The 27,550-nt window shown below is 34.8% G+C and overlaps 2 protein-coding genes, 1 long non-coding RNA gene and 1 pseudogene across 4 annotated transcripts; 2 read left to right on the top strand and 2 right to left on the bottom strand.

Moving 5' to 3' along the window:
• Window positions 1-540: 540 nt before the first annotated feature.
• On the top strand, window positions 541-3,771 carry LOC140880878 (probable alpha,alpha-trehalose-phosphate synthase [UDP-forming] 11). Its single transcript, XM_073285727.1, has 3 exons — window positions 541-2,943; window positions 3,020-3,293; window positions 3,359-3,771. Exons 1-3 carry the CDS (start codon window positions 953-955, stop codon window positions 3,437-3,439), a joined length of 2,346 nt encoding a protein of 781 aa, XP_073141828.1. The 5' UTR covers window positions 541-952; the 3' UTR covers window positions 3,440-3,771.
• Window positions 3,772-4,434: 663 nt separating this feature from the next.
• Window positions 4,435-8,007, top strand: LOC140881748 (cyclic nucleotide-gated ion channel 17-like; annotated as a pseudogene).
• A 534-nt stretch (window positions 8,008-8,541) lies between these two features.
• On the bottom strand, window positions 8,542-10,942 carry LOC140883236 (uncharacterized). Its single transcript, XM_073289621.1, has 3 exons — window positions 10,190-10,942; window positions 9,954-10,118; window positions 8,542-9,010 (listed from the first exon to the last, which is right to left on the bottom strand). The coding sequence occupies exons 1-3, from the start codon at window positions 10,362-10,364 to the stop codon at window positions 8,964-8,966; spliced, it is 387 nt and encodes a 128-aa protein (XP_073145722.1). The 5' UTR covers window positions 10,365-10,942; the 3' UTR covers window positions 8,542-8,963.
• Window positions 10,943-21,594: 10,652 nt separating this feature from the next.
• LOC140885184 (uncharacterized) lies at window positions 21,595-27,381 on the bottom strand. 2 transcript variants are annotated; one of them, XR_012150830.1, is made up of 6 exons: window positions 27,253-27,381; window positions 26,528-26,558; window positions 25,942-26,427; window positions 25,770-25,846; window positions 25,238-25,686; window positions 21,595-21,703 (listed from the first exon to the last, which is right to left on the bottom strand). It is a non-coding gene; the product is annotated as an uncharacterized lncRNA (long non-coding RNA). The 2 variants fall into 2 exon arrangements; XR_012150829.1 differs by having other exon boundaries at window positions 25,770-26,427.
• Window positions 27,382-27,550: the final 169 nt, after the last annotated feature.

Genomic DNA, 27,550 nt, shown 5'->3' on the forward strand with positions numbered 1-27,550 from the left:
ACACTCAGGTAGCATCGAATTTTCCCACCACACACGTTGAAATTTAATTAAATGAGAAATAATTTAGATGACCAAAATTAGCGAAATACGACGTGCAAGGAACATTAATAACGTACGGGCCGAAGCCGAAATTCTTGAAAAACTTTAGTACTAATCCATCTCCCCAACCATGTGTTTCGGTTGCGAGTAAGATACGAAACAACCTCGATTAAATTATCCAACCTTTATTATTTTATAGTCAAAATAGGACAATCATTGACACGAGGGAAGCTCTAACCTATGACATGTATTTTGAAACAAGCCGTTCGCACATATATAATATTCATACTTCATAATTCATATTAACAATTCATTTTTTTTTAAAAAAAATAATACAATCCAATGTTATATATATGGAAATAAGAAGACTAGCTAGTTTGAAACCAAGTGAAAATGGTCAATCTTGGCTATCAAATTCCAAACCAAAGTAATCACGTATATATATATATAGAAAAATATATAGAAAAATGCTTAGATGTACACCTTATAATGTACATAAATCAAGGTGTACACCGAGGTGTACATATAGCATTACTCATGTATATATATATATATAATATCAGAGTCCCCATATTTGTGAGTCGATCCATCTTCCTTCGTTCTTATCCTCGCCACCTTTGAAATACTAATTTTTTAAATTTCAAACTTTCCTTTCATATTATTCATTCGCAAATTCGAAACTCCATCTTCAAAAACCCATCACTTTCTATGTAAAAGCAACACATGAACCACAAACCTCGTAGCTTTCGAGTTTCTGCCCCGTCTCTAGTACAACATGCTCACCCACACACGTTGAAAGACAAATGATAAGAACCCCATCGTCTAATCTTGATCTCGTTTCATTTCAAGCACATTCGAGGATTTTCCTGTTTTCTCTGTTCAAGAAGATCCCAAGATTTTGGCTTTTCTCATCATGTTGTCGAGATCTTATTTCAATCTCTTGAACTCAGAGGACTATTCGGGTATTGGGGATCGAACCCGGATTCCGAAAGTGATTTCTGTACCAGGGATCATTTCAGATTTTGAGAATGGGAGTGATGTAGAGAGCCCGGAATCTTATCCCTTCTCCCCTGTTAATAATAAAAAGAGGAGAATAATTGTGGCCAACCAGCTGCCGTTGAAGTGTCGTAAAGATTCTTCTCAAGGTGAAAAATGGTGCTTCGATTGGGATAAAGATTCCGTATCTTCGCAATTGAGGGATGGCTTTTCGTCAGATGTGGAGGTCGTGTATGTGGGGTGTCTAGCTGTGGAAATTGATTTGGCAGAGCAAGAAGAGGTGTCTCAGTTCTTGTTCGATAAGTTCAAATGTGTGCCTACTTTTTTGTCTGCAGATTTGGTTAACAAGTTTTATCATGGTTTTTGTAAGCATTACTTGTGGCCTTTGTTTCATTATATGTTGCCTTTGGCATCGAATCACGGGATTGGGTTTGATAAATCATGGTGGCGAGCTTATGTATCAGCCAACAAGATTTTTGCTGACAAAGTCATGGAAGTGATTAATCCAGATGAGGATTATGTTTGGGTGCATGATTATCATCTCATGGTTTTTCCTACGTTCTTGAGAAAGAGGTACCATCGGGTAAAACTTGGATTTTTCCTTCACATTCCTTTTCCTTCGTCGGAAATGTATCGAACTTTACCGGTGAGAGAGGAGATTTTGAGGGCTCTTTTGAATTGTGATCTCATTGGATTCCATACTTTTGATTATGCTAGGCATTTCTTGTCTTGTTGCAGTAGGATGTTTGGATTGGACTACCAATCCAAGCGGGGTTATATTGGACTGGATTACTTCGGTAGAAGTATTAATATTAAGATTCTCCCCATTGGGATTCACATGGGTCAAATTAAACATCTCATGGCGTTACGAGACACCGCGCATAAAGTAGAGGAATTGAAGGAAAAATATGATGGGAAAATTGTGTTGTTAGGTGTGGATGATATGGACATGTTCAAGGGGATAAGTTTGAAGTTTATGGCTTTGGGGCTGGTTTTGGATGAGAATCCGGTTTATAGGGGACGTGTGGTCTTAGTTCAGATCATGAATGCACCGAGGAGTCGAGGTGAGGATATTCAACAAGTTCAGAATGAGATCATGAAAGTTGCAACGGAGGTTAATAGAAAACATGGTAAACCGGGGTATGAGCCGATTGTCTGTCTCAATGGGCCTGTGTCTACTCAAGAAAAAGTCGCATATTACGCCATATCAGAATGTGTTGTGGTTAATGCCGTTAGAGATGGAATGAATCTGGTGCCATATGAGTACACTGTATCTAGACAAGGCAGCCCTGAGTTAGACAAGGCTTTAAGACTACAAGATTCTGGCACACCTAGGAAGAGTGTTACTATAGTTTCAGAATTCATCGGATGTTCTCCATCCCTCAGCGGTGCAATCAGGGTGAATCCTTGGGATATTAATAGCGTGACTGAGGCCATGGTTTCAGGGATCAAGATGGCTGACTCTGAGAAAGAGTTGCGCCACGAGAAGCATTACAAGTACATTTTGTCGCATGACATTGCATATTGGGCTAGGAGTTTCGATAAGGATCTTGAGAGGGCCTGTGCTGAGCATTATAACAAGAGGTGTTGGGGGATTGGATTCGGTTTGAATTCGAGAGTTGTTGCATTGGGTCCGAATTTCAGGAAACTTTCCGTGGAACATATCGTTGCTGCATATAACAACTCAGAGAACATGCTTATACTTCTCGACTATGACGGTACTGTGATGCCACAAGATAGAGTCGACAAAACCCCAAGCCCTGAAGTTGTATCGGTCTTGAACGGTTTATGCAGTGACCCAAAAAATACGGTGTTTATCGTTAGTGGCAGAGGGAAGGATTCATTGGGAAAGTGGTTCTCACATTGTGAGCGGCTTGGGCTATCCGCAGAACATGGTTATTTCACAAGGTAAGGTAAATTTTGATATGATTATGGGCTTGTTTCTGTATTTCATTGCTCAATTTGTATCTTTGTTTTCAACTAGGTGGACTAAAGTTTCTGGTTGGGAATCTTGCGGATTAGCAGTTGACTCGGATTGGAGAAAGATTGCCTTGCCAGTAATGGAACATTACACAGAAGCTACAGATGGCTCTTGGATTGAGATGAAGGAGAGTGCCTTAGTTTGGCACCATCAAGAAGCAGATCCCGATTTTGGCTCGTGGCAAGCGAAAGAACTTCTTGATCACTTGGAGAGCGTGCTCGCCAATGATCCTGTGGTCGTGAAACGTGGCCAGCAAATAGTTGAGGTGAAACCACAGGTATGGATCAGGCATTTGCATTTGCATCTTCAGAATTTTTTGCTGAGAAAAACGACGTCTTGCAGGGCGTGAGCAAAGGCATGGTGGTCAAGAATGCAATAGAAATGATGCAGATCAAAGGGCAGCCGGCAGATTTTGTTCTGTGAATAGGCGATGACAGATCCGATGAGGACATGTTCGAGTTTATAGCAAGCTCGGTTGCCAACCGAGTATTGCCTGCTGCAGCAGAAGTATTCGCCTGCACCGTTGGCCAGAAACCGAGCATGGCGAAATATTATCTAGATGATACATTTGAAGTCATCAAAATGCTTCAGGGCCTTTCAGCTGCCGCATCAGCACAGAAATCTAGCTTGAACTAGAGGTAGAGGGAAATGCAGCTTTGTACATAACATTACAGATTCATAGAGCAACATATCATCTTAGAATTCACATTAATCGGTCAAGAATAACTTCTTAATAAAATTTTAATTTCTCTGTATATTTTTTTTTAATTGTATATAAAAATAGCCACGCGATTCGTCATATGTTTTCTTTTCTACTGAGGACATCAATGTTTGTTTTCTTTTGAATCTTGAACACACAGGTCTTTCTTAAATAATATCACGACATGTCTATGTTCTTCCAAGTTCACAATTAATTCTGCGCTTCATCATTATTGATGTATTTTTTAAAAAAACAAGCGGCGTGAAGGACTAGCAACGTCGGCGCATTAAAAGGGAGCCACATTTTTGGTACATATAAATAAATTCAAGAAAATGTTAATAAAGTTATACGAAAGCTATCAAGTTGTAGCTTAAATTGTGTGGGATGAAATAATTTTGAATTAAATTAAACATAAATTGATATAAAACTTAAATTTCTTGCATTCATTCATTATTATTATTATTGTTATTATTATTATTATTATTATTATTATTATTATTTCAGGAAAATACATAATAAAATATATATATAATAATTATTATTATTATTATTATTTCAGGAAAATACATAATAAAATATATATATTGTTGACTCATCCATTTTGAGATGGAATTATTACAATGGGGCCCTTTGTATTAAATGAGAGACGAGACTTGCATACGATTTAATTAACTCAAGGCCAGTCAATTATTGTTGACTCATTTCATACTTAGCCCAAAGTACTGAATCTGCGCTAACATTCCATTTCCTAATTCCATGGATCTATCTATCCTACATCACCCCCACACACATGCTGTCTAATTTCCAACTAAAATTATCAACCTTTTTCCCTAATCGGTCAAGAAAATCATCACAACTCACAGGAATAATCGAGCATGTTTTCTTCCTTTGATTCTGAATAATGGGTCAGCATTTGCGACTTTTATGATTTTTTTTCCATTTCAAGATTTACTTCTTTCGAGATGGATTTCAAGAACGAGAAGCAAGTAAGGTATGTCAGTTGTTTTTCACATGTGGGTTTTTTTTGTTATCGTGTTCCTTCGTTTCAAGAGAAGAGGGGGGATTTGGTGGAATGCGGGAAGTGCCCAAGTAATGGGCTCTTGAGTTGAGTCTAAGGCAGATCATATTCGTGCAAATATATATGTGACTTTGTTCGAGTTAACTGGATGAAGCATAGTAATTTTTCTTGATTTTCTAACTTCAAATCTTTTCATTTTTATAGATGCTGATCATTAGTCCAACATGGTCTTAGTATTTTCGCATCAAAATAGTCATCGTGGGATGGGATATTTCGTTTGTGTTTGCTGAGAAAATGAATAGAAAAAAAATCATATGTAAGCACTGGATGTAGGATATCTACAATGAACTTATATGATTTTTATATTTAAACTTCTGGGATGTAACCTTGTATGCTTGATCTAAAATTTTATGGTCAACACTGCTCTCAGTGCTCTTTAATCTCCAGACTTCAGTTGAAGTAGGATGAACACGATAGTGGTTTAGTAAGATTTTGTCTGGGATGTCACTAGAAAAATTGTTTTGGTGATTTCTGCAGATTTTTCTGGATTCTCGGGTTTTACACTGATGAGAAGCATCGGATGAAATTCATGTCATGGGGACAAAACACCAACTCTTCACGATCCAAAAAATCGTTCTCAGCATATAACTTTTCATTAAATTCTGGCAGTGAAAGCAAGATTAATAATCCCCTTAAGTTTGGTGATCTTAAGGTAGTTCCTGTGGATCATGAACCATGGCACAAGCATATATTTGACCCCGGGAGCGAGATTGTGCTGAACTGGAACAGGGTTTTCATAGTTTCTTGCTTGTTGGCCCTATTCTTTGACCCTTTGTAATTTTACCTCCCTAGGCAGCCAGAATTCTGTGTTAAGACAGATTTAAATCTGCGAATCGTTGTTACATGTTTCTGGACAATTTCCGATCTTTTTTATCTGTTGCATGTGGTGCTTAAGTTTAGGACGGCGTACGTGGCTCCTAGTTCACGTGTGTTTGGTAGAGGCGAGCTTGTTATGGATCCCAAGAAAATAACCCTTAGATAGTTAGATACAGACTTCTTTATTGATCTAGTGGCAACACTTCCTCTACCTCAGGTACTATAATTCATGTGTATGATATTCTCTTTTAAATATGTTCCCGACCTTATGTTTCCTCTATTGTTCACTTTTTGAAATTAGCACACTTTAACTTTTATATATGTAGATTGTTATATGGTTCATTATATCAGCAACAAGGAGCAGTCGAACTAATCATAACAACAATGCCCTTGCATTGATTGTCCTTCTACAATATATTCCAAGGTTATATGTCATTTTCCCACTTAAGTTCCCAAATTCTTAAAGCAACGGGAATCATCACTAAAACTGCTTGGGCAAGGGCAGCCTACGATTTGCTACTCTACATGCTAGCTAGCCATGTATGCTAAGTCTCAAAACTTGCAATTTTAGTTACACCGTTATTTCGCCATAGTTAATGTTTGTTTCAACATTGTCTTTGTTATAGGTATTGGGCGCAGCATGGTATGTTTTATCAGTTGATCGATACTTGTCTTGCTGGAAATCAATATGCAAGAAAGAAGACAGCCCTACAAAATACTTTCTTGAATATCTGAACTGTGATGCTGGTGATAATGAACAGCGAAAGCGAAACGTTTGGATCGATGGGACAAATGTTTTTAAAACTTGCAATCCTGAAGAAAGCAGCTATTTCAATTTTGGAATATTCGAAAATGCTGTCAAAAAGCAAGTTGTTTCATCAAGTTTTGTCCAAAAGTATTTCTACTGCTTGCGGTGGGGATTGCAAAACCTAAGGTGCCTTTTCCCGGCCATCTTTAATATTTTAAGATATCGTTTATTAGACCAGTGATCCCAATGACTGCTTTCAAATTTTGTTGCTGTAATTCTTGATTATTTTTACTCAGTTCATACGGACAGAATCTGTCAACAAGCACGTTTATTGGGAGACGTCGTTTTCCATACTCATTGCCATATTGGGTCTCATTCTGTTCGCGCATCTAATTGGAAATATGCAGGTAAATGAGAAAATTCAGGTCGTATTCCAACTTCAAATCTTTATATCTCATGTGAAACCCAATTCACATAAATCTGTTTCGTTATGTAGACATACCTCCCAGTCTTTAACCTTGAGGCTTGAAGAATGGAGACTGAAACGAAGAGACACGGAGGAATGGATGAGGCATCGGCAACTACCGGAAGACTTGAGGAAATGTGTGAGTCGTTTTGTTCAGTACAAGTGGCTTGCAACTCGAGGAGTAGATGAAGAATCTATTTTGGTTGTGATATTCAATGCCACCTATGCTTGGACCTTGTCCAACGAGTATTATTATTCTTACTCTCTTGCCATCTAGATTCAAAAACTGGCGCTCTAATCTTAATGAACCACATGTCAAGTTCCTTTTTTGTCGCCAATGGATGATCAACTGCTCGATGTAATATGCGAGCGCCTGGTCTCTTCCTTGAGCACTGAGGGGAGGGTGATCCCGTGACCGAGATGCTCTTCATTTTCCGAGGTAGGCTCGAGAGCTCGACTACAAATGGGGGCCGAACTGGTTTCTTTAAGACCTGGAGATTTCTGCGGAGAGGAGCTTCTTGCATGGGCCTTGCTCCCAAAATCAGCTCTAAACTCGCCTTCTTCAACCAGGACAGTGCGGGCCCTTGTTGAGGTTGAAACATTCGCAATACGAGCCGAAGATCTTAAGTTTGTCGCGAATCAGTTTAGACGGCTGCACAGCAAGAAGCTGCAGCACACGTTCCGGTTCTACTCCCACCATTGGCGGTCATGGGTAGCCTGCTTCGTACAAGCCGCATGGAGACGGTATACTAAGAGGAGTAAGATGGCTATGGATCTTGCTCGTTTGGAGGCGCTTAGGTTGGACAAGATGACGTAAGAAGAAGCTGAAGACGGAGAACGGTTCCGTCTGTTATGCAGCCAATACAAGGAGAGGAGTTCAGAAGATTAAAAATGTGGATTTGCCAAAATTACCCAAACCAGAGGAAACCGATTTTTCAGTCGAGCAAGCCGATTAGTTGTATGTACCATCACAAGAAATATGTCAAATTGTAGAGGATGTCCCTGATTTTGTTTTAGTATGTCAAATGTTAGTTCTTTGACGTCTAACTTCTATGAAAAATGAGGACTTCATGTACCGGAAAACTGAGAGAAATACTCTTGGTGCAACGTGTATTGACCCGTAAATGAGGTGATTCAACTATGGATTTTGTTTTATCCTACATATGATCATTGTATCTTCATTTTAATTATTGTTCGAGGAAATTGACCTTCCCTCCTAAAATGTTTGACCATCATTCAAGTAGTGTTTGAGAAACCTTTTTAAGCTTTTTTTTAACCAAATCAATTTCAAATTTACAATAGTGAGTTTATTAGCTTATGAACATGTTCGATATGTAATAGGCTCATAAGTCAACTTTTCAATTAAAAATAATAGTTTTGATATTTTATTTATAAAATTTACAAAATATAAAAAAAATCTATCGTTAGAACAAAATTACAATTTATAATAAGAATATTATATTTTTCTCTAAATATAAATTTAGTTTTGATGGATATTTAAATTTATAATTTATTAAGTTCATTTATACTTGATAAAAGTTTGATGTGCTCATGAGTCATGACTAAATAAAGCTTTAGTTCGACTCGATTATAAATGAGTTAATTCCAAACATTCAAGAGTTTGATCAGCCCGACTCGATTACGTCCCTAAGAGATATCACCTCTACTTTAAATAAAACTTAAATAAAAAAAATGCGGATTCTAAAAAATTTCGGCATTACCTACCAATAATTATTAAAAATTCATTTGTCCCAATCAACACAATAAAGATGTAACCAACAACAAGACAAAAAATTCAAAACGAAAAACGAACAGGAACCCAATGAAAGAGGTTCGGGATCACAAACATTCAAAGTTTAACAGTTAATTAGTTTACATTCCAAATAAAACCAGTCGCAGGGAAAACACATCCTGCCATCAAACTCTGAAAATAAACATAGTTTGCTAGTTCATTATTTCAAATACTCAAGTGCAAAAAAAAAAGTCACGGTCAAGAGTCTGTGCATCCAGTGTCATCTGCCTTGGATATCTTGCCCCTTGCTACCTTTGATATCCTCACCAGTGTCATCTGCCTTGGATATCTTGCCCCTTGCTACCTTTGATATCCTCACCTTGCTACCTTTGATATCCTCACCAGTGTCATCTGCCTTGGATATCTTGCCCCTTGCTACCTTTGATATCCTCACCTGCAACAAGCAAAGTTTGTGAATCTAAAGATCCGACAAGTATAAACCATGAAATAGCGAATGTTTAAAAATACAAGCACGATACTTAAAATACTAGTCCTTATAATACCTTGAAACTTTCTCGGAAAAGTCTTGAAGATAAAAAGAAATGAGACTTGGAACTATAAAGAATGACACATGCAATGTACTCACACAAAAGATGAGAGCAACACACTCGAATATACAACTTTAGGGGATGAAAACATGTTTTAAAACAAGAAAGAATGATGATTAAGTGGTTGTCCCTAGGATAAACCATCCAACCATGACTCCCTTTTTCCTCAAACACGACTTACCTCAAGCGATCCAACCGAAAAACCCATAACTCAACCTTACCTTAACCGAATTAGCTTCGGCTTGAACCGACACCTTCTATCCACCCTAAACTATTACAAGGATCCGCCCATAACCTCCCATGCCAAAATGAGCGGCCCGAACAACACAAATTTCTGGGCAGCAACTACGCTTCAACGAAAATCTGCACAACCACTTTAGCTTAAATCGCCCTTGACCTATCTAAAACTTAATCGAATTGCTCCCAAATTAAACCGACAAGCTCATCACATCTAAGAATTGAAATCAGACCAAGTCAACCCTTGTCCACACCTTTCAACCCAACCCTCCTAAAATTGTAAAGGACTTTAAAACAACTAAATCCCGGTAATTAAATTATAAATATTAAAACGAAATTAGGCATGCAATCCAAATTATGAAATTCTAGACGCTACAATACATTTTCACAACTCTTTTGATTTCTTGAGAAACTCATGGTTCACATTTGGAAGATGAGATCGAAAAATTCAAAGCAGTACAGCAATACAACGCAACTAGATAGCTTCCAAAACAAACCAAATTACGCAATAAAACTACAATTTCATAAAAGTTTTGAGTTAGTGTTTCTCACAGTGCAGACTCATAAGAGGATTCAGTTCATCTCTTGGCATATTCCTCTGTTGAGTCGATTCTCGTATTTCAAATGTTAGGAGATCATTTTCAACAGTCAATTTCCGTAGTTGACCTCTTAACTGAGCATGTCGACTTTGCAAAAATCGCTTCGTATTTTCTAACTCTGCATATCAATATCAAAACATTAACGTAAATTGAAACAGATTATGTTTTTAATGAAAATTGATGGTTTACCTATCAAATCTTTTTCCAAGTTGGCACGATCCTCTTGTAACTGTTTTTCTTTTTTATCCAAAATTTCTTTTCTGTCATCTAATAATTTTTTCTCCTTTTTCATAGTCTCAATGTTATTCACAACCTCAATTTGCTTAAATATAGAGACCACAACCCTTCTAATAAATTGAATCATAAAAACAATACACAAGCTTATCAACAAATTCTTCGTACTCTTCGAAGCCCATGGTTTTAATATTGAATACGATACAAATTCTACCACCCCGGAATCAATGCAATTGAAGATGAATTCCCATGATACTAGCACAGCTACAGTAACTGTCAAATATTTCCATTCGTCACCTGCATGTCCCAAGAACCAAGAAGAATCCAGCAGCAAATCCTCCCATTTTCAAAACCGATGGCCACGTTTCGACCCCAACCAACCAAAGCCAATGTTCTTTTTTTTTTCATACAATCAATCGTTAATTTCTTTGCCAATAAAAGGAATGGGAAAAAGATCATTCCCAATTCAACATAGAAGTCAAATCCCGCCCCGACTATATGCACAAGACAAAGGGCATAGCCATAACACAACAAAGAGATAAATCCCAATAAACATTTCACAAACAAACTTATCGAGGAGTCGGCTTTTTCTTTGGGTACTTCTGCGGCGCCTGATTTCTTTCTGCGGCTGCGGTTGCGGTTGCGGCGTGGGGACGTGGAGTCGGAATGGCGTAATGTTTCCATTGCCGTCCAAGACTCAGATGAGAAGTAGGGTTCAAGCTTTTTTTCCACCGGCCTTTATGTTCCTCTTCGGCCGACTCCAATGAGCCCTCTAACTTTATTTTCAAAAGCCCAGCCCAGTTCTAATGGCGAAATACTAATAAATACGATATGATATTAAATTAAGTACTATACTTTGATATTTTTTTTTTTAATCAATACTATACTCTGATATTCATTGACAATACTCATTGGTAATCATGAATTATCGTTAATAGTATTAATTCATAGTTCTTATTGGTATTAATGAAACAACTTAGTATAGTAATTAATTTGATATTGTACTTATTGGTAGTCAATGGTCATTTCATTAATACCAATAACAATAAGTATTTTTTTTTGAATGCAAAAACAATAAGTATTATGAAATAATACTATTATTTTTATTAAAACTATGAAAAAAATACTATTACCATAATGGATAATTACTAATTAGTATTATGAATTTCTTACTTACAAGTATCATTTTGTGATTTCATTACCAATAAGTATTATAAATGAACTATTACACTTATTTTTATTAATTTATAATACTTATTGATAATCATTATAGTATTCATTTATAATACTTATAAATTTGGTGCAAATAATTTATGTACGTACTCTTGTTGTTTCATTAATACAACTCGAAAATCCAATTTTATTACATATTTTGAGTATCCAAGATACCAAATCAAATATATGGAAACTCATATTAGGTATTTCATAGTTCTAACCAAGGTTCTAAAAAGCGTGAAGCGTGACGAAGCGTCACGGTCAAGCTTCAAGCTTTACAAGCTTAAGCGAGTTTAGAACAAGCTTAAGCGTGAAAATGTTTTTTTCATTTTTTTTATAATTTTAATTATATTATAGAATAAATAACATATAAACTTAAAGATTTTAAGAATAAATACATAAATTTTCAAGTTATAAAAAACGTAAGTCTCAAAATTACAAATTATCTAGGGTAAAATGTTTGCGTTATATAAGATTTCATCTCTTAGTCGCAAAGAAAGGAAATGTACGAAACAAATTTAATTTTGATGTATTTAAATAATTTTTTAAAAAATATGTATTATTAAATATTTATCATTTAAAATAAAATTCAAAAGTTAAAAAATATTAAATAAAAATAAAATTTAAATTAAATATTATTTTTAAAAAATTATATTTTTTCACGTTTTTTTCGAGCTTTTTCACTCTTTTTTCGAGTTTTTTCACGTTTTTTTTGCGCTTAATATGGTCAACCAAGGGGTTGACCGCTTTTGTCCAAAGTGAAGCTTTTTGCTCACGCTTCATGCTTAAGCGACGCTTTTTTACGCTTTTTAGAACACTGGTTCTAACTAAGTATTTAAAAAAATTTCATGGTTAGTATTTGAAGATACTAATCAAGTATCTGAAAACTCAAGTGCCATACTTTGTTAGTCAAAGTAAGTACTTAAAATTTCATGATTAGTTGGGGTCATTTTTTTTAAAAAAAAAAATTGAATGACATGAATAAATTATCCAAATGCATCTTTCATAAAAATGTCAATAATGACCAAATTTATTTTGACAACTCGAAGATCCAATATTTTATTACATATTCTGAGTATCCAATAGAGTAATTAAATAAAATCAAGTACTTGAAAAAAAATAAATTTATATTATATACACACAAAATATATATTTATATATAATATTACACGTACAATGCGTACGTGGTGCTGTTAGTACATAGGAATGAGTCCCAAGACTGTCAACTGTTCGATATTAAAATTAGAATTGGATATTAAAATTGGAATTGTTGAATTGATTAGACGTGCTTGCGTGCAGTTTTTGTGGGAAGTGGGAGAAATAAAAATAGTTGCTAATTTTATCATTTAACTCATAAAATATTCATAACAAATGATTTCAGGCTAAAATTGCGAGAAAAAAAAATCGTATGATCGACACACCAATAGTTTCAATCACATGAGTAAATTTTAATGATAGAAAAATAGAATAGTAGCTTTACATAATTTTAAAATCCTAAAATACATTTTTTTAGACATTTATTTTTATTCTATTAATATAACAATAAATTAACGGTGATGGTGATTTAGGTTTATAGATGAGGAATGTAAACAAATTGTCACGTCTCGAAACTGGGCTTAATTGACACCGGCATTGTTTAACATAAACAATATAATAAGCCACATAGCATATCAAATAACCAATGCCAGTCTTTTTCATATATAAATAGTTTTCTTTACATGTCAATAGAAATATGACGTTGCGGAAGCAGATTAAAACGGACCACAGATATAATAAAACTAAGCTGCTACTTGCATCTTCAGATTTTGATCTTCTACCAACCCTAGAATGTCTCTTGCTCATCATCATTCACTTGTTCCTCGGTCTTATCTGGAGAGGAGGTAAAGGGTGGGTGTTTTGAAAAACACTCAGCAATTGGGGGCCGATCGTTGTACCAATAACAAAGTATATAATCATATGTACAAAAGTGATTCATAATTTTACAAGTGATTTTAGTAGGAACGAAATTTCAAAAGTGACTCATTATGGAGTTTTTCACGATAAGATTCAATACATAAAGTATACATATTTCAAAACATATCATATCATATATAAGCACTGAATTTCATCTTTTCTTTCAAGGTTCATTGATCTGCCCCCAATATGTTATTCCTCTATGGGGCGAGACAATATAATTGTTGGATCTGTCCTCAATATATTACTCCTCTATGGGGTGAGGCCATATAATATTTTTATACCCACCATGTAGGGGCCATATAACGATTTTATACCCACCGTGTGAGGGCCATATCACAACTTATAAAATTAAAAAACTTGAAATCAAATCTTGACAGTGCTTACTTTCATATTTGCATCACAATAACTGATTCATATGAACTGAACATATACATATCAAAAGACACGAAGTATCATGTGTACGATCGAAATTTTAAACATAACCATACTAATTTTAAAACATATATATAAGTATATATAAGCCCACTTACAGTTGATTTAACTTATGCAAGAATGTTGCTTGCAATAGTTGAATGATACTGGCTCCAAATGGCCCGAACGTGGCTTGATCGCGAAACGAATTTCTCGAACTACCCTTGTACCACACTATGATTGAACTAAGTGAATAATTTTAACACCCTAACCCTACTTCTATGCTGCTCAAACTCGAAAACAAAACCCCATCCCAAGTGCTCTTTGGTGCTCGATTTTTTTAAAGACTTTTGGAACTATTTTTGAATTTCATTTTCTCCTCACTTCATTAACTATTTATAGGCTGAAAAACATCTAAATTGGAAGCTTGGGAGCACGTTTTCTTGAGGCGCAAATCAGCCTTCAATGTGGTCAAAACTTGGATCCCAAACTAGTCTTCAATGTGTTCAAAACTTAATCCAAAACTCAAGGGTCACTAGGTGAGTCAAAGGGTTATTTCTTACACCATAAATTCCCACTTCCCTTAGCTCAACTCCAAGCTTCTATACGGTTGAGTAGATGCTACCCGCAGGGTAGTGCCCTGCGGGTGACGTGGCGGCTCATGATTGGTTAAAATCAGTGGGGCTCAAGTGGGACCTACTAATTTTGACCAATCATGGGGTTACACATCACCCGCAGGGTAGCGCCTTGCGGGCGGCATGTACTAAACCCTTCTATACATGCCCCTTAGGACAATATTTGATAGGTTTAATGAGCTTGAATTAATATTAACTCATGCTGAAGGTTTTTGAGTTCATAAGTTGTCATGGTTTTGAGCTTCGGTTTTTCATCGTATCTAGCTTTTTGAGCTAAATATAATTGAATCTAGAATAGATTAAATATTTTATTATCTCATAATTAAAATGTTGAGTTTCTTACATCACTTGTTAAAACAAAATCGGGTATCACACGAATCGAATAGTTCGTAAATTATTCAAAGCTCGGCTCGATAAAAACTCATTTGTGAAGCTTATTGAGTCAAGTTCGAGCTTTATTTTGAGCTCGGTAATTTTTACGAGCTCAATCTTTTGAGAATGTTTGGTTCGTGAGCTCGCGAACATGTTTGTTAATAGGCTCGGGATCTCGAGCTCGGGATCGGCTTGTTTAGAAGGCTCGTCAGCTCGGGCTGGAACTTGAGCTCGGCTCGTGAGCTCCAGATCAGGATTGGCTCGTTTAGAATGCTCGAATATGTTCATTTAATTTATATGGTTTGCAAGCCCGAATTTGGTTCCTTGATCTTGTTTGATTAGGGGTGTAAACGAATCGAGCCGGCTCGCTAGATTTTCGAGCCGACTCGATAAATATTTTATTCGTATTCGAACTTATCAAACTCGAGTTGAATTCGAACATGTTCGAACTTTTTTCGACCCGAGTTCGAGCCAAATTTAATTTGTTCGATAGTTCACAAGCTTTAATATATTATTAATATAATTATATAATGAATATATATATTTCTAATATTTTTGAATATTTTGAGTTTTTTGAATTCGAACTTCATTTCGAACTGAGCTCGAGCTACAATATTTGAAATTATAAAAAAAATCGAGTTCGAACTTGAATATATTTAGTTCAAGACAAACTTGAGCCTTCAAATTTTATGATTATTTGGTTCGATTCGGTTCTTTGCACCCCTAAGTTTGAGTTTGATTTTTATATATATGTTGAATACATTATATGACTTGTGAGCAAGCTCAAACTCGACTTCTATGTTGAATTGACAAATATAAAATATTAATATTAATTCAAATGTTAATAATAGCGAGTATCGAATCTTGCATTTTGAATTAATTAATTATTCAATCGTTTGATGAAATTTTTGAAATGATAAATATAATTGTGTACAATACAGTAGAGACGAGTACAACTTAAACTTGTACAAATTGAAAGCTATGAAGACCTCAACTGACAACTATAGTCGTTAATATTTAATAATAATATAATCTAAAAATATTAAATATGTTGTATATTTTTTTATAATAACTATAGAAGGGGCGGAACATAAAATAAATAAATATTTAAACTAAAATAGTAGAATAAACTTGAATAGTGCAACAATTTAAAATAAAAGTTTAACAATTCATCGAAAAATAGTTTAACAAATAAATAATCTTAAATACAACATACGCACAACAATCAAAAGTTGATAAATTCAACATAAATCTCCCGAAAAATTCTGGCACTTTTAAAAACATCAAAATATTTCACTTGCAAATTAAACATAAATATTCTTAAATTCTTTTACAAAAACATGCAGAAACAACACGGCCTTGGATGGTGTCTTCTCGAAGCACTACAGTTCTCGCCAGACTGCATTGTCTTACTGATACCGATAAAGTCTAATGAGCCTAATAACTCAACAAATAATACCGGATATAACAAATACATAAATATAAACTTAACTTTTCTTTCAACTTTTAAAACATTAACACCTCAACACTTTTACATACAAGCATGCGCACAAAGCACATGAATCATGATCCTCATCTTTCTTTTAAAAATTTACCCGTCGACACCTTAAACTTCTCAAACAATTTATTTTCTTTCAACCCGTGACTCAAAAACTTTATTTCTTTCTTTCTTTTAATAAGATAACTTGATCAAGCTTATACAAGGATATCCAAGTTTGACGGGATATCATGACCCAAAGTCCTTATTCAACACGTCTTCGTCTTTAGTGACGGGACATTATGACCCGAATGTCTTATCCAAACACGTCGTCATCCTCAATTGTAACATTAGCACAAGTCATAAAATATTTTAAAACTTTTCTTATTCTTAAAAACCAACACAACACACACTAGAACACCTAGACACACACACACACACGACACACACCTACACCTATACACTTATACCAACACAAAAATACACACTACAACACACAAATACACTTAAAATACACACACACGAGCAGAACACACACAAAACTCGCGCGTACACACACACACAATATTTTGCACACGCTTCCTCATCCTATACATGCATATACGGACCAAAATACATACATATACGGATTCAAATATGCTCTAAAATGGTCCCTAAACACACCAAAACACATCAAAAAACACACACAGAGCAGATTATCACAACACACATACACATACGCACACACCCTTCACGCACAACATAAACGGCACACAAACACACCAATCAAACCTCGATATACATACTTTATACGGGTTATAATCACGTAAACAAATCATATACGTGTATACACGTATATGGATAGTATACGGGCATATACACATGGTATAACACCTCCAAAGACCAAAAATACACATGCCTCAAAACTTGCTTATACACACATATATATCTTCAAATAAAGTTTAGATCGTACAAAAACCCTCAAACAATGATTGGTATCACTTGAACAAGAATGAATCTTTAGTTTAGATGATACACATTCATTTCCAGCATAAACACGACGTCGAAACAAAAACGTTCATTGCATTGAAGACTATCTTCAGAAAGAAAGAAAAAGTTGAAACATTATATGATTGCACACATGCAGATGCAGGTTCATTAAGCTATGGAAAACCATAAATGCGCTTCAATTGTAACCACAAACTATATTACCAATACCCGAATATAGGTCAGTATTCTCATGACCTGTCCGGAAATAACTTTCGAAAGCCACTTCTAGACTTCTTAGGCATTCAAGATTGAGTTAAAAAGGAAATCGAAAAAGAAAAAAACACAATATAAATCACCCAGTCACCGCCAAAGCTCTGTAATCAGCTAGAACAAGAAAAGTTTTTTTTTGGTCTCTCTCAAACAAATCGAGCTTATTCGAGATAATCAGACAAACCAAGATCCAGATACCACGGAGCAAACACACTGAGCTTAATATGACTAGAATAGATGGAACAAAGAGGTGAGAACATAAGGTGAGTGGCAGTACAATGCAGTATGAATAAAGATATGAAAGCGTCATATTTACGTACTACAAGGGAAAAAAGTCATAGACAATACTTAAAAGACTCGCTTTTTTTAAAAAAGCGTTGTCTTTTTTTTAACAACGCTTTTCTAAAAAGTCATCAATATTTCGTTTTATAAATAAATGACAACACTTTTTCGAAAAAGCATTGTTACAAATGCTTATTTTGGGCAACAATATTTTTTAAAAAGCGTTGTGTATGAACGTTTTTTTTTACTATTTACAACTTTCAACAACGCTTTTTAAAAACATTGTGGATTATTATTATTTTTTATAGTCTATTATAAGGCTTTTTGAAAAGCGTTGTTAAGTTGTTTATTTGAAAGCCCAACCCATAACACCAATTACACTTACACGCTAAACAACCCATAGCCCAGTGCGTCGCCTCGCCCCTTTCATCCTCTCCTCCACCGTCGTCCATCGTCTCACCACCTTCGCCTGAACCAGTCACCTCGTCGCCACCCATGCCGTCTCTTCCCGTCACCTTACTACAACAAAAAAGCTAATAAACAAGGATGAAAAAACGTTGTTTAAGGGAGGGTCTGAAACCGATATTAAAAACCCTATTATTAAAAGTGCGGTCAAAGAAAACGGTTTTGAGCCAACGACAACGGTTTCACAACGGTGAAAAACCGTGGTTGTTGGCTCACAAACGGTTAAAAACCGTTGTTAAAGTAGTATTTCTACTAGGCACGACAACTTGAAGTATGAAATACAGCAAGAGCCATGGTTAATAGCTTGTATTTTTCCTTAGTCTCCAGTTTGCATTGATCGAGATAACAAGAAAATTCAAACCTTATCACCCTGGTACATTTGCTCCGAATCAAGTTTATTTTGTTCATTTGCATCCAAAAACCTCTTATCTGCCATCACCTTTAATCTTTTTTGGACATCAGCTGGTTGAAGCGTTGAAGAGTGTTGTTGTTTCATGTAAATTACGTCCTTCCCACCCATCTTTATACCAACAATGACAAGAATGACAAATTTATTAATAATACCGAACAACAATAATTCCTATCAATATAGCACTTAACTCAACACCAATACTCTGGTTGAAGAATTTATACCTCAAACTCGTCCAAACTCTTCAACCTACAAGGATAACCAATTTGTATATCAACGATAGTGAGATAATTGTAATGAAATTTGAAATAATTGAGGGGATAATTTTTCATTTCCGAGCAGCCCCCTGAACCTCAAGATAACGAGCTAAAAAATCGAGTTAAAAGCTGAAAATAAGCATAAAATTTTTCCAACTCAAAGTTAAACTTAACTGAAAATAAGCATAATTTTTTTTCATTTCATTTAATCTAGTCTTGTTTTCAATAGAGCTGCATTTTGTATAGTCAATAATAATACGAAACATAGTAATGTATAAAAGAAAAAAATTAACATAATCGTTTTAAAAAGCTACACTATTAATGCTAAGAGCTTTACTTGGAATGATGAAATGAAATAAGATAATAAGGGGCTCGAAGTTTACAGACAACGGGAATTGAATTTGGATGTAGCAGCGCCAATTTGCAAACTCATTTTTTGGATTATAATAAATGTCCATTTGCATAAAAGAACACTCCAACTTAAAGATAAACTCTAAACCAACAAAGCACATAGTGCATGTAGGATGCCACAAAGATGCAAAAAACCATTAACCAATATAATACATTACTCTGGGGAAAATTAGCATTTTGGTCCTGTATGTTGGCTTCTTTTTGGTTTTGGTCCTGTATGTTGGCTTGTTTTGGAAAAGATCCTGTAACTCGATTTTTTTTTTTGGATTTAGTCCTATATGTTGGCTTATTTTGTTTTGGTCCTATAAGTTGGTTTGTTTTTTGGTTTTCGTCCTGTATGTTATCATGTTTTGGAATTTAGAAGTTGATCTCTAATTATTTTTGTAATAAATATTTTTTATTCTTTCATGTTTTATCTGCTTATTGGTTTGAGATAATTACAACTAACTAATAAAAAAATATTTTTTTACGCTTAAACTTTTTTTAATCTAAATAATTTAATAAAATCTAAAATATGTTAATTTAATGTATTAAATGTAACATACTTTTGTTCTTTTAAAAATTAACAAACAAACATTCATTTATATCGTTCTCAATTATAACTTCGATTTTTTTATTTATTTGGCACTAAGTGTTCGCCCACTTAGCACCTATTAATGATCATATAAATAAGTTACAACCTAAATTAAAAAAATTAGCTAAAAAATTAAAAATATATTTAAAACATACTTTTGTTTTTTTAAAAAGTAACACTTTAATATATTTTTTTATCGTTCTCAACTATGGTTGACTTTTTTTGTTCCTCTTTTCTCGAAAGCAGAGTTTTTTAGGTATGTTTCACTTTTATCACGCTTAATTGCCGCTTAAGCGTGCTTTTTAGAACACTGCAAATAAGCAAAATTTTGCTGCTCCCTCCAGTTTCGGCGACGGAGGAAAAATACAAAAAAAAAATCAAGTTATTGTACCTTTTAGAACATAATTATTATTTTAAAAAATAATTAGAAGGTTAGCATCTAAATTTTAAACCTAATTTATTTAATTATAAAAACATAAAAAAATATTTATTATAAAAGCTTAAGCGGTGAAGTTAGAAAGTCAACTTCTAAATTCTAAATTTAATTTATTATTTTCAAATAAAAAATATAGGCGCTTATTTTAACTTAATTACCGAGCTTAATTTGGTCAAAACCGTATCTTTTCCATGACCAAAATAAAAAAACAAGTCAACTAATATGACCAAATCCAAAAAAAATCCAAATTCATGTACTTTTTTTTCAAAACATAACTTTGTATAGGACCAAAATAAAAAATTAAGTCAACTTATAGGACCAAAACCAAAACAATCAACATGTAGGACTAAATCCAAAATAAAAACAAAGTTACAGGATCTTTTCCAAAACAAGCCAATATACAGGACCAAAACCAAAATGAAGCCAACATAAGGACTAAAATGCTAATTTTCCCCATTACTCTGAGTAATCAAAATTCTGGGCCTATATTTAGTTTGCATTCATGTACATACGTCCCAGAAAAAAAATTATAGATTACAACTTAAGCCTACCAGGAAGCTACAAACAAAATAGGAAAACTAATGAATCAACCTCTGCGACCAGATTTGACAAATAAACACCAGAAATATCCAAACATTCAATCTTACAACATAATAAATAAAAAAAAAAAAAATTGATTACTAAATGTCACTGTGCTTGGAAAGCAGATGTTTGTGCAGACATGAAGCATCTACCATCTAAACTAGAGAAACGCAATAAAAGAAACTAAGCGTAAGAGCCAGGGCTGTCAAAGAAAAATTATTTGTTTCTCTCAGTTAAATACGAGAGAATTTGTCATAATAATTAGCTATATCTGCGCTTTTCTATTCTGAATGAAATTTAATAAAACATAAGTGTTACCCACTAAAGCTACAAGTTCAAAGTAGAAAGAAATTTGAAAAAAGTAAAAAAAAAAAAAAAAAAAAGAATAAGAAAAAAGAAACGCACCCAGCAGCACTCCTCCTGGCACAGGAACCTGTCTTGACAATATCTCCATTGGCTAGAACCACCTGTGAGGAAAGAAGCATTAGGACAGTGACATGAAAAATAATGAGATTCACTGATAGTATAAAAAAAATTTTGGATTGATGACCGATTTGTTGAATTAGATTAACAAGCTTAAAATAAGACTGCCCCTATTGATTCAATTGCTTTAAGTTAACCAGCAAAATTAACCTTCAGATCAAAAGCCCGAGAAAAAGTTTGCCAAGATGAATGATGTTGGGATGGAAATAACCAAATCTGCCGATGACCCATGACATGAAAATAGCCATGAGATAAGAATATGTGCCTACAATGGTTGGTAGTTAGCTCCTAGGTCACATCAATGCAGAGTCTTAAGTATTCACATACTTTATATTATCATAGGTTAACTTCACACAAGAAACTATTAAAAAAATTAGTAGAAACTTCACATACTTTATGTGAAGAACAATAAAATTAGTAAGTAGTCATTCGAATGTCGTTCACGTACATCAGCTATTAATAAAAAAAATTAGTTCATGAATGTTACTACTTCTACCGATAAGAACAAATAATATAGAGAGCTATTGTAACACCCGAAATTTTAATACGTAAATTCGCATGCATAATTAGGAGAAATTAATTTTTAAAATAAGGGTTAAATGAATTTATGTGTTATTATGTGATTTATATGCATGATTTAATTTTTTTTTTAAGCATTTAACCCATAATTAGTGATTTTTATGATTTTTAGTATTTTAAATATTTGATCGCGTAGACGGGACCGTGGACGGACGAGATGACAACTTTCCACCCAAATGATTTTATGAGCCTTTTTAGAGCCCTAAAATATTATTTTGAGTTTTATTATCTCAAAATTTTTAGTATTTGATTTTATATAATTTTAGGAGTCCTTTTTATCCAAAATTAGCCAAGATAATGACTTTTAATCACTTTTAAAAATTCCCTTAATTTTAATTTCGGGATTTATGCTTTTACATCAGATTATTATTGTTATGAGGACTTTTAAATAAAGTTTTGTTGGTATATTATCTTTATGTTGATTTTTATTATTTATTTAAATCATTATCTATTCTATTTAAACCAAAACAAATCAATTTCTACCCTACACAAATCCTTATCAGCCGACAACTCCCTTAGCTGCCTCCAACCTTTCTCCATCATCTTCTTCACGCCCCACAGCAGATTTCAGCCTCCATAGCCGATTTATTCAAGAAAAATTCGAGTTCTTCGTAGGTCCGTCGTCCCGGAGTCGTTCACGCGGTCTAGCTTCGTTTTAAAAATCAAAGGCATGTCTAAAACTTTTATTTGACCACCATATAAGCTACTATTCATGCATGATATTTTTATTTCAGAATTATTCATGAATATTTCGAATTCTATGGGAGTTTTGGTTGCTTGTTGCATAATTTGGTGGACACATGGTCATACTCACGTTTTTTAACCAACATGGTTCGGTCTAGAGGTTGTGGCTCGGTCAAGGGGTGTCCTAGGGTGCCTAGGGTCGAGCTGGGTCCAGTGGTTCGAGCCATGCATGGCCAGGAGAGGAGCTGGTTCAGAACAGGTCCTAGGGTGCGCAGGTTGAGCGATGTTGGGAGATTGGGTCGTTCTCGGTCCATAAGGCGTGTTTTAGACTGATTCCAGTTGGGTTAGAACCACAAGACATAGGGGAAGGTAACCCAAGTTGTGCTCCGGCCAGTGGTGGCCGGATCTGGGCGGCCGAACGGTCGGAAGTCCGGCGTCGCGCGCAGGACGCGAGCAGATTAAGGGATAAATGGTTTTGCTTCGTTCTCCTTCGTTAGGGATCGGTTTGGGCTGGTTTTTAGCTTGTTGGAAACGTCTTGAAGAGGGCTAGGGGTAGGTGGTGGTTCTCTGGCCAGGGGATGGCCGGAGCACGGCGGCAGCAGCCCCGGAAAGCTGCTGCTCGCACGGCCGAAGGTAAGGAGAGGAGGGGGGATCGGGTTGGGGGTTCTGGGTGGTTCCGGGTCGGGTCAGGGTAGTGGGTCGGGTCAGTAGGGTCTAGGGTCGGGTCAGGTAGGTCCGGGTCCGGGCTAGGTGGGCCGGGCTCGAGTATTTTAATTTTAAAATGTTTAATGTTTTAATGGGTTTTTGGGCCATTTAATTAGAAATAAAATTATTTGGGCTTCCAAATAATTTTATTTGGGCTTTCAAAATTATTTTTAAGTTAGCCCAATGATTTTTATGGGCTCGTAGGCCCACAGGAATTTTTGGGCCAGTCAGTGGATTTTGGGCCAGTCTAGAGTTTTATTGGGCTTAAGTTAAGTAATTGGGCTTAAATATTTTATTTAGGTCAAGTTAAGTTTAATTAAGTTATTTGGGCTAAAATATGATTATTGGATTTTATTTAAGTTTAATGGGCTTAGAGTGAGTGATCAGCAGTCTGGACCAATCCATGAAAATAAATTAAGTCCGAAATATATATTTAATTATTTTTATGCATGAAGTTTATTTTAAGTAAAAGTATATTTATTATTAAAATTAATTAAATATATATTACGGACAAATTTTCAGTGCATGCATACATGAAATATTTTATGATGTGTTTATGATTAAGAATTGAGCATGAAAAATATTTTTATGGAAATTGAAGTGATGTGACAGCATAGAAGTGGTTTTACCACTGACACAGAGGTAGTTTTACTACCGGCATAGAAGTGGTTTTACCACTGGCACAGAGGTAGTTTACTACCAGCATAGAGGTGGATTTATCCACCGCCACGTACGATGGTTCTTTAGACTGATCAGTCGGCACAGTTATTAGTCACATTCATGGATATGACCATACTCAGTTTTTACGTTTATGACATGCTCAATTATGTTATGTATGATTAGTTATGATGTATGTACGACTAATGATGAATAATTTTTATGATGCATTTATTTTAAGATCATGCATGCATGTCCACGTAAGTTATATGTATTAGTATGATTATGTGATGCATTATTTTAAACCTCGTTATCAAGGATTAGACATGTTGAGCCTCTAGGCTCACTACGCTTATATGGTGCAGATGAGTATGATGATGTCTATGTAGCTCCTACCGGTGGCGAGGACGTATGAGCGAGCATGGCAGTGGACCCCGTGACCGTCGCAGTTATTTAGATTATTGCATTGAGTTTTGAAACATGATTTATTTTATTATTGTTTCCGCGTATGAGATTTTTCAGCAGTATTGTTTATTATTTTAAATTGATGCATGAAACATTTTTAAGGATTTATTTATTTAATATTTTTTTTAGGTTACTTAAGAAAAGTATGTTATTTTTATATACATATATGTATGGGCGTATATGTATAGTATATAGCATAAAAAAAAAGTTTTTCCGCATTTATTAGTAGTTGGGCGTTTCAGCTATGGTTTCTACTAAGCTTGCGATGCGCATCTCACGAACCCACAATCTTCCTTACACCAAACTTGCGCGCTCGATACCAAATCCTAACTCTGAATTAGAAGCTTTGTAGAAATTTTATGCAGAAAAATATATTAACAATATCAAACAACAATAATTCCTATCGATATCACACTTAAATAATTCTACACCAATTCTCGAGTTGAAAAGTTAATACCTCAAACTCGTCCAAACTCTTGAATCTACATTATGAATGACATGCCCATTTTATAATCTGCTATCGAAAAATAACTAATCCAGTCATCAACACTTACTTAAATCATCAGAAAGCATCAATGAGCAACCGTAATGCAAGATTAGTTTCAGTTTGATTTCCTCATTGCATGAATCCAAATTACATTCGATTATTCACAGGAGTAATATGAAAATATTATAGAATTATTAAAACAAATGCTAAAATAAAGCACACCTTTGTCACAGCCTCTAAACTCACTAGATCATTCTGAAAATCTATTACTTCTGGCAACTTTTCAGCAAGCACCTCCAAGTTGACACAGGTTGAGGCATGAATGTAAGTTAATAAATTTTGGTTAGGATTATATTAACAAAATAATATGCCTAAGACATATTTCACAACAAAACCAAGAAGAAAACTCAATAGCAAAAAGTAAATTCTTCCAATATTTGTAAACCATAATCAGAAGTAATCGATCTTTTACCCTTTCACCATAAGAAGACATCGACAACTGTGTTAAAAAATTTTCGATATTCAACTCACGATTATTTTCTTAGCTAAATAATAGCTACCATAATCCAATAAACATGAGAAATCATAACTTCTCCAAAACATTGCACCAAACTAAACCAACATAATTCATAAGTCTCCGGAATATACTCGTATTCCTTCAAGTGTAGAACCTGCAACATTAAAACATTTATAAATTAATAATAGTGCAATACAAACAACAAATTCAAAATCAATCAGACGACCATCTTCTTACTTCCCCGCAGCCTGACCAGTGACCAGCAATAGCAGCAAGTGGAAGATTGTTTCGGCCTCTAGGCTTCATTTAGCTGCCTAAAATGGTCTAGACAGTTATTTATGCTTAGAAAAGAAAGAATAAAATAGCAGAATTATTACTAAGAAATGTCTCTGTGTAGGAGAGAACTTACCCGATCTTACTACTTGTGCTGAGAATCAAAATCTAATTAACATCTCATAGAAAACAATGGGCATACATAGAACCTAAAACTGGAATGTGCAGTCAGGAGGCAGAAAAAACAAGATGGTAAACACATGCTTGACAAATCAAAATCACCAACTCACCGAGAAATTCATGATGTTTTCCCGGATTAATAAGGGTCTGAAACTTTGACAGATTTGCTCGGGAGTTATATAGAAGTAACTTCTTCAGGTGATTTTAGTTCAACCGAAGTAGGACCACTTTGCTTTTTCAGATAACTGACTATGCCATCCGCATCCCGGGGTCCTTTGTATTCTTGAACAACACTACCACCATATCTCAGTATTTCGAGAGTGGGAAAATCTCAAATCTCATACTCATTAGCTACGGGTTTATTATTCTGATCGCTAGCATCTACTTTTGCCAAGACAACTTGAGGATCAGTCTTACTGAAAATAGATTCAGCCTTTTCAGACTGAAAATTCATAGAAGATACAAAACGGATCAAAAGAATTCTCTGGATATTTCCAAAAATAAGGTAATTCAAATTCCACTTAGAAAAACAGTAAGAGTACCTCTGGAGCAAGTTTCTTACAGTGATCACACCTGTTAAAACATATGAACATTAAAACAGGCTTGTACTATTGGATGAGATTCTAACATATTCAGTTGTTAAGGAAGTAAAACTAAAAACAGCAACTTCATTGGGAAAAAACTTCCATAACAGTGACAAGAGTTTAGTTTTGTGTCTGAGCTGTAGTAGAATGATTCTATAAGAGAAAGATGATACTAACTTACACCGATAGCATGATTCAAATAAAACTGATAGGTAATAAATGTTCATCATTTCTAAGACGTTTCAAGATTTAAATAGGAAAAAGACTTCGGATCATAATGTCAGAGACGTTCTGCTTAAAAAATATGCACTTTTTTAGTTTTACGGATCTCTTCATATATCCCCTATTTTTCCTTCACAGATCTTCATCATTAAACTTTGGGCTCTCAATATCTCAGCAAAAAAAAAAAATTCTCCACATTGACAAAGCAACAGAATATCCTCGTCTTTAGATACAAAGATTGACACTTCGAACTTAAAAAATAAAAATACACCAAACAAAAAAAAAAAAGATGCAGCAGTTGGAAAAAAACATACACGCGCACATAAAAATAACAATACCCCAAAAAACCCAGTTAACAAAACAAGAAGTGGAGAACCAAACGCCCACCCAGAATCCCAGCAGATAAACACGCAAATAACACTTCAAAAAAAGAGAATTAATGATCAAAACCAAATAGATACCAAGGTTCATAGAATTCAACGATGATGAACTTGAGTTTGGGGACGAAATCAATGAAATTGGAGTGGCCCAACGTCAATACGAACTCTCCAGATCCCGCGGAACTTAAATAAAAAATTTGAACTTTAACGCCAAGAAGACGAGCAAACACCTTAAATAAACAACAAATACAATACCAGAAACAACTATCAATTTCATGAAAAAATCTAAGTCTTGAAAATGGCGACGATAGCGGCTGCTTCAGGACGCTGCTTCTGGACCCTCCGGTTGCATAATTTTCAAAGTGTAGTTAATAGAGGT

This window comes from Henckelia pumila, chromosome 2 (assembly GCF_033568475.1).
Source record: "Henckelia pumila isolate YLH828 chromosome 2, ASM3356847v2, whole genome shotgun sequence".
In the NCBI taxonomy this organism is placed as follows: Eukaryota; Viridiplantae; Streptophyta; class Magnoliopsida; order Lamiales; family Gesneriaceae; genus Henckelia; species Henckelia pumila.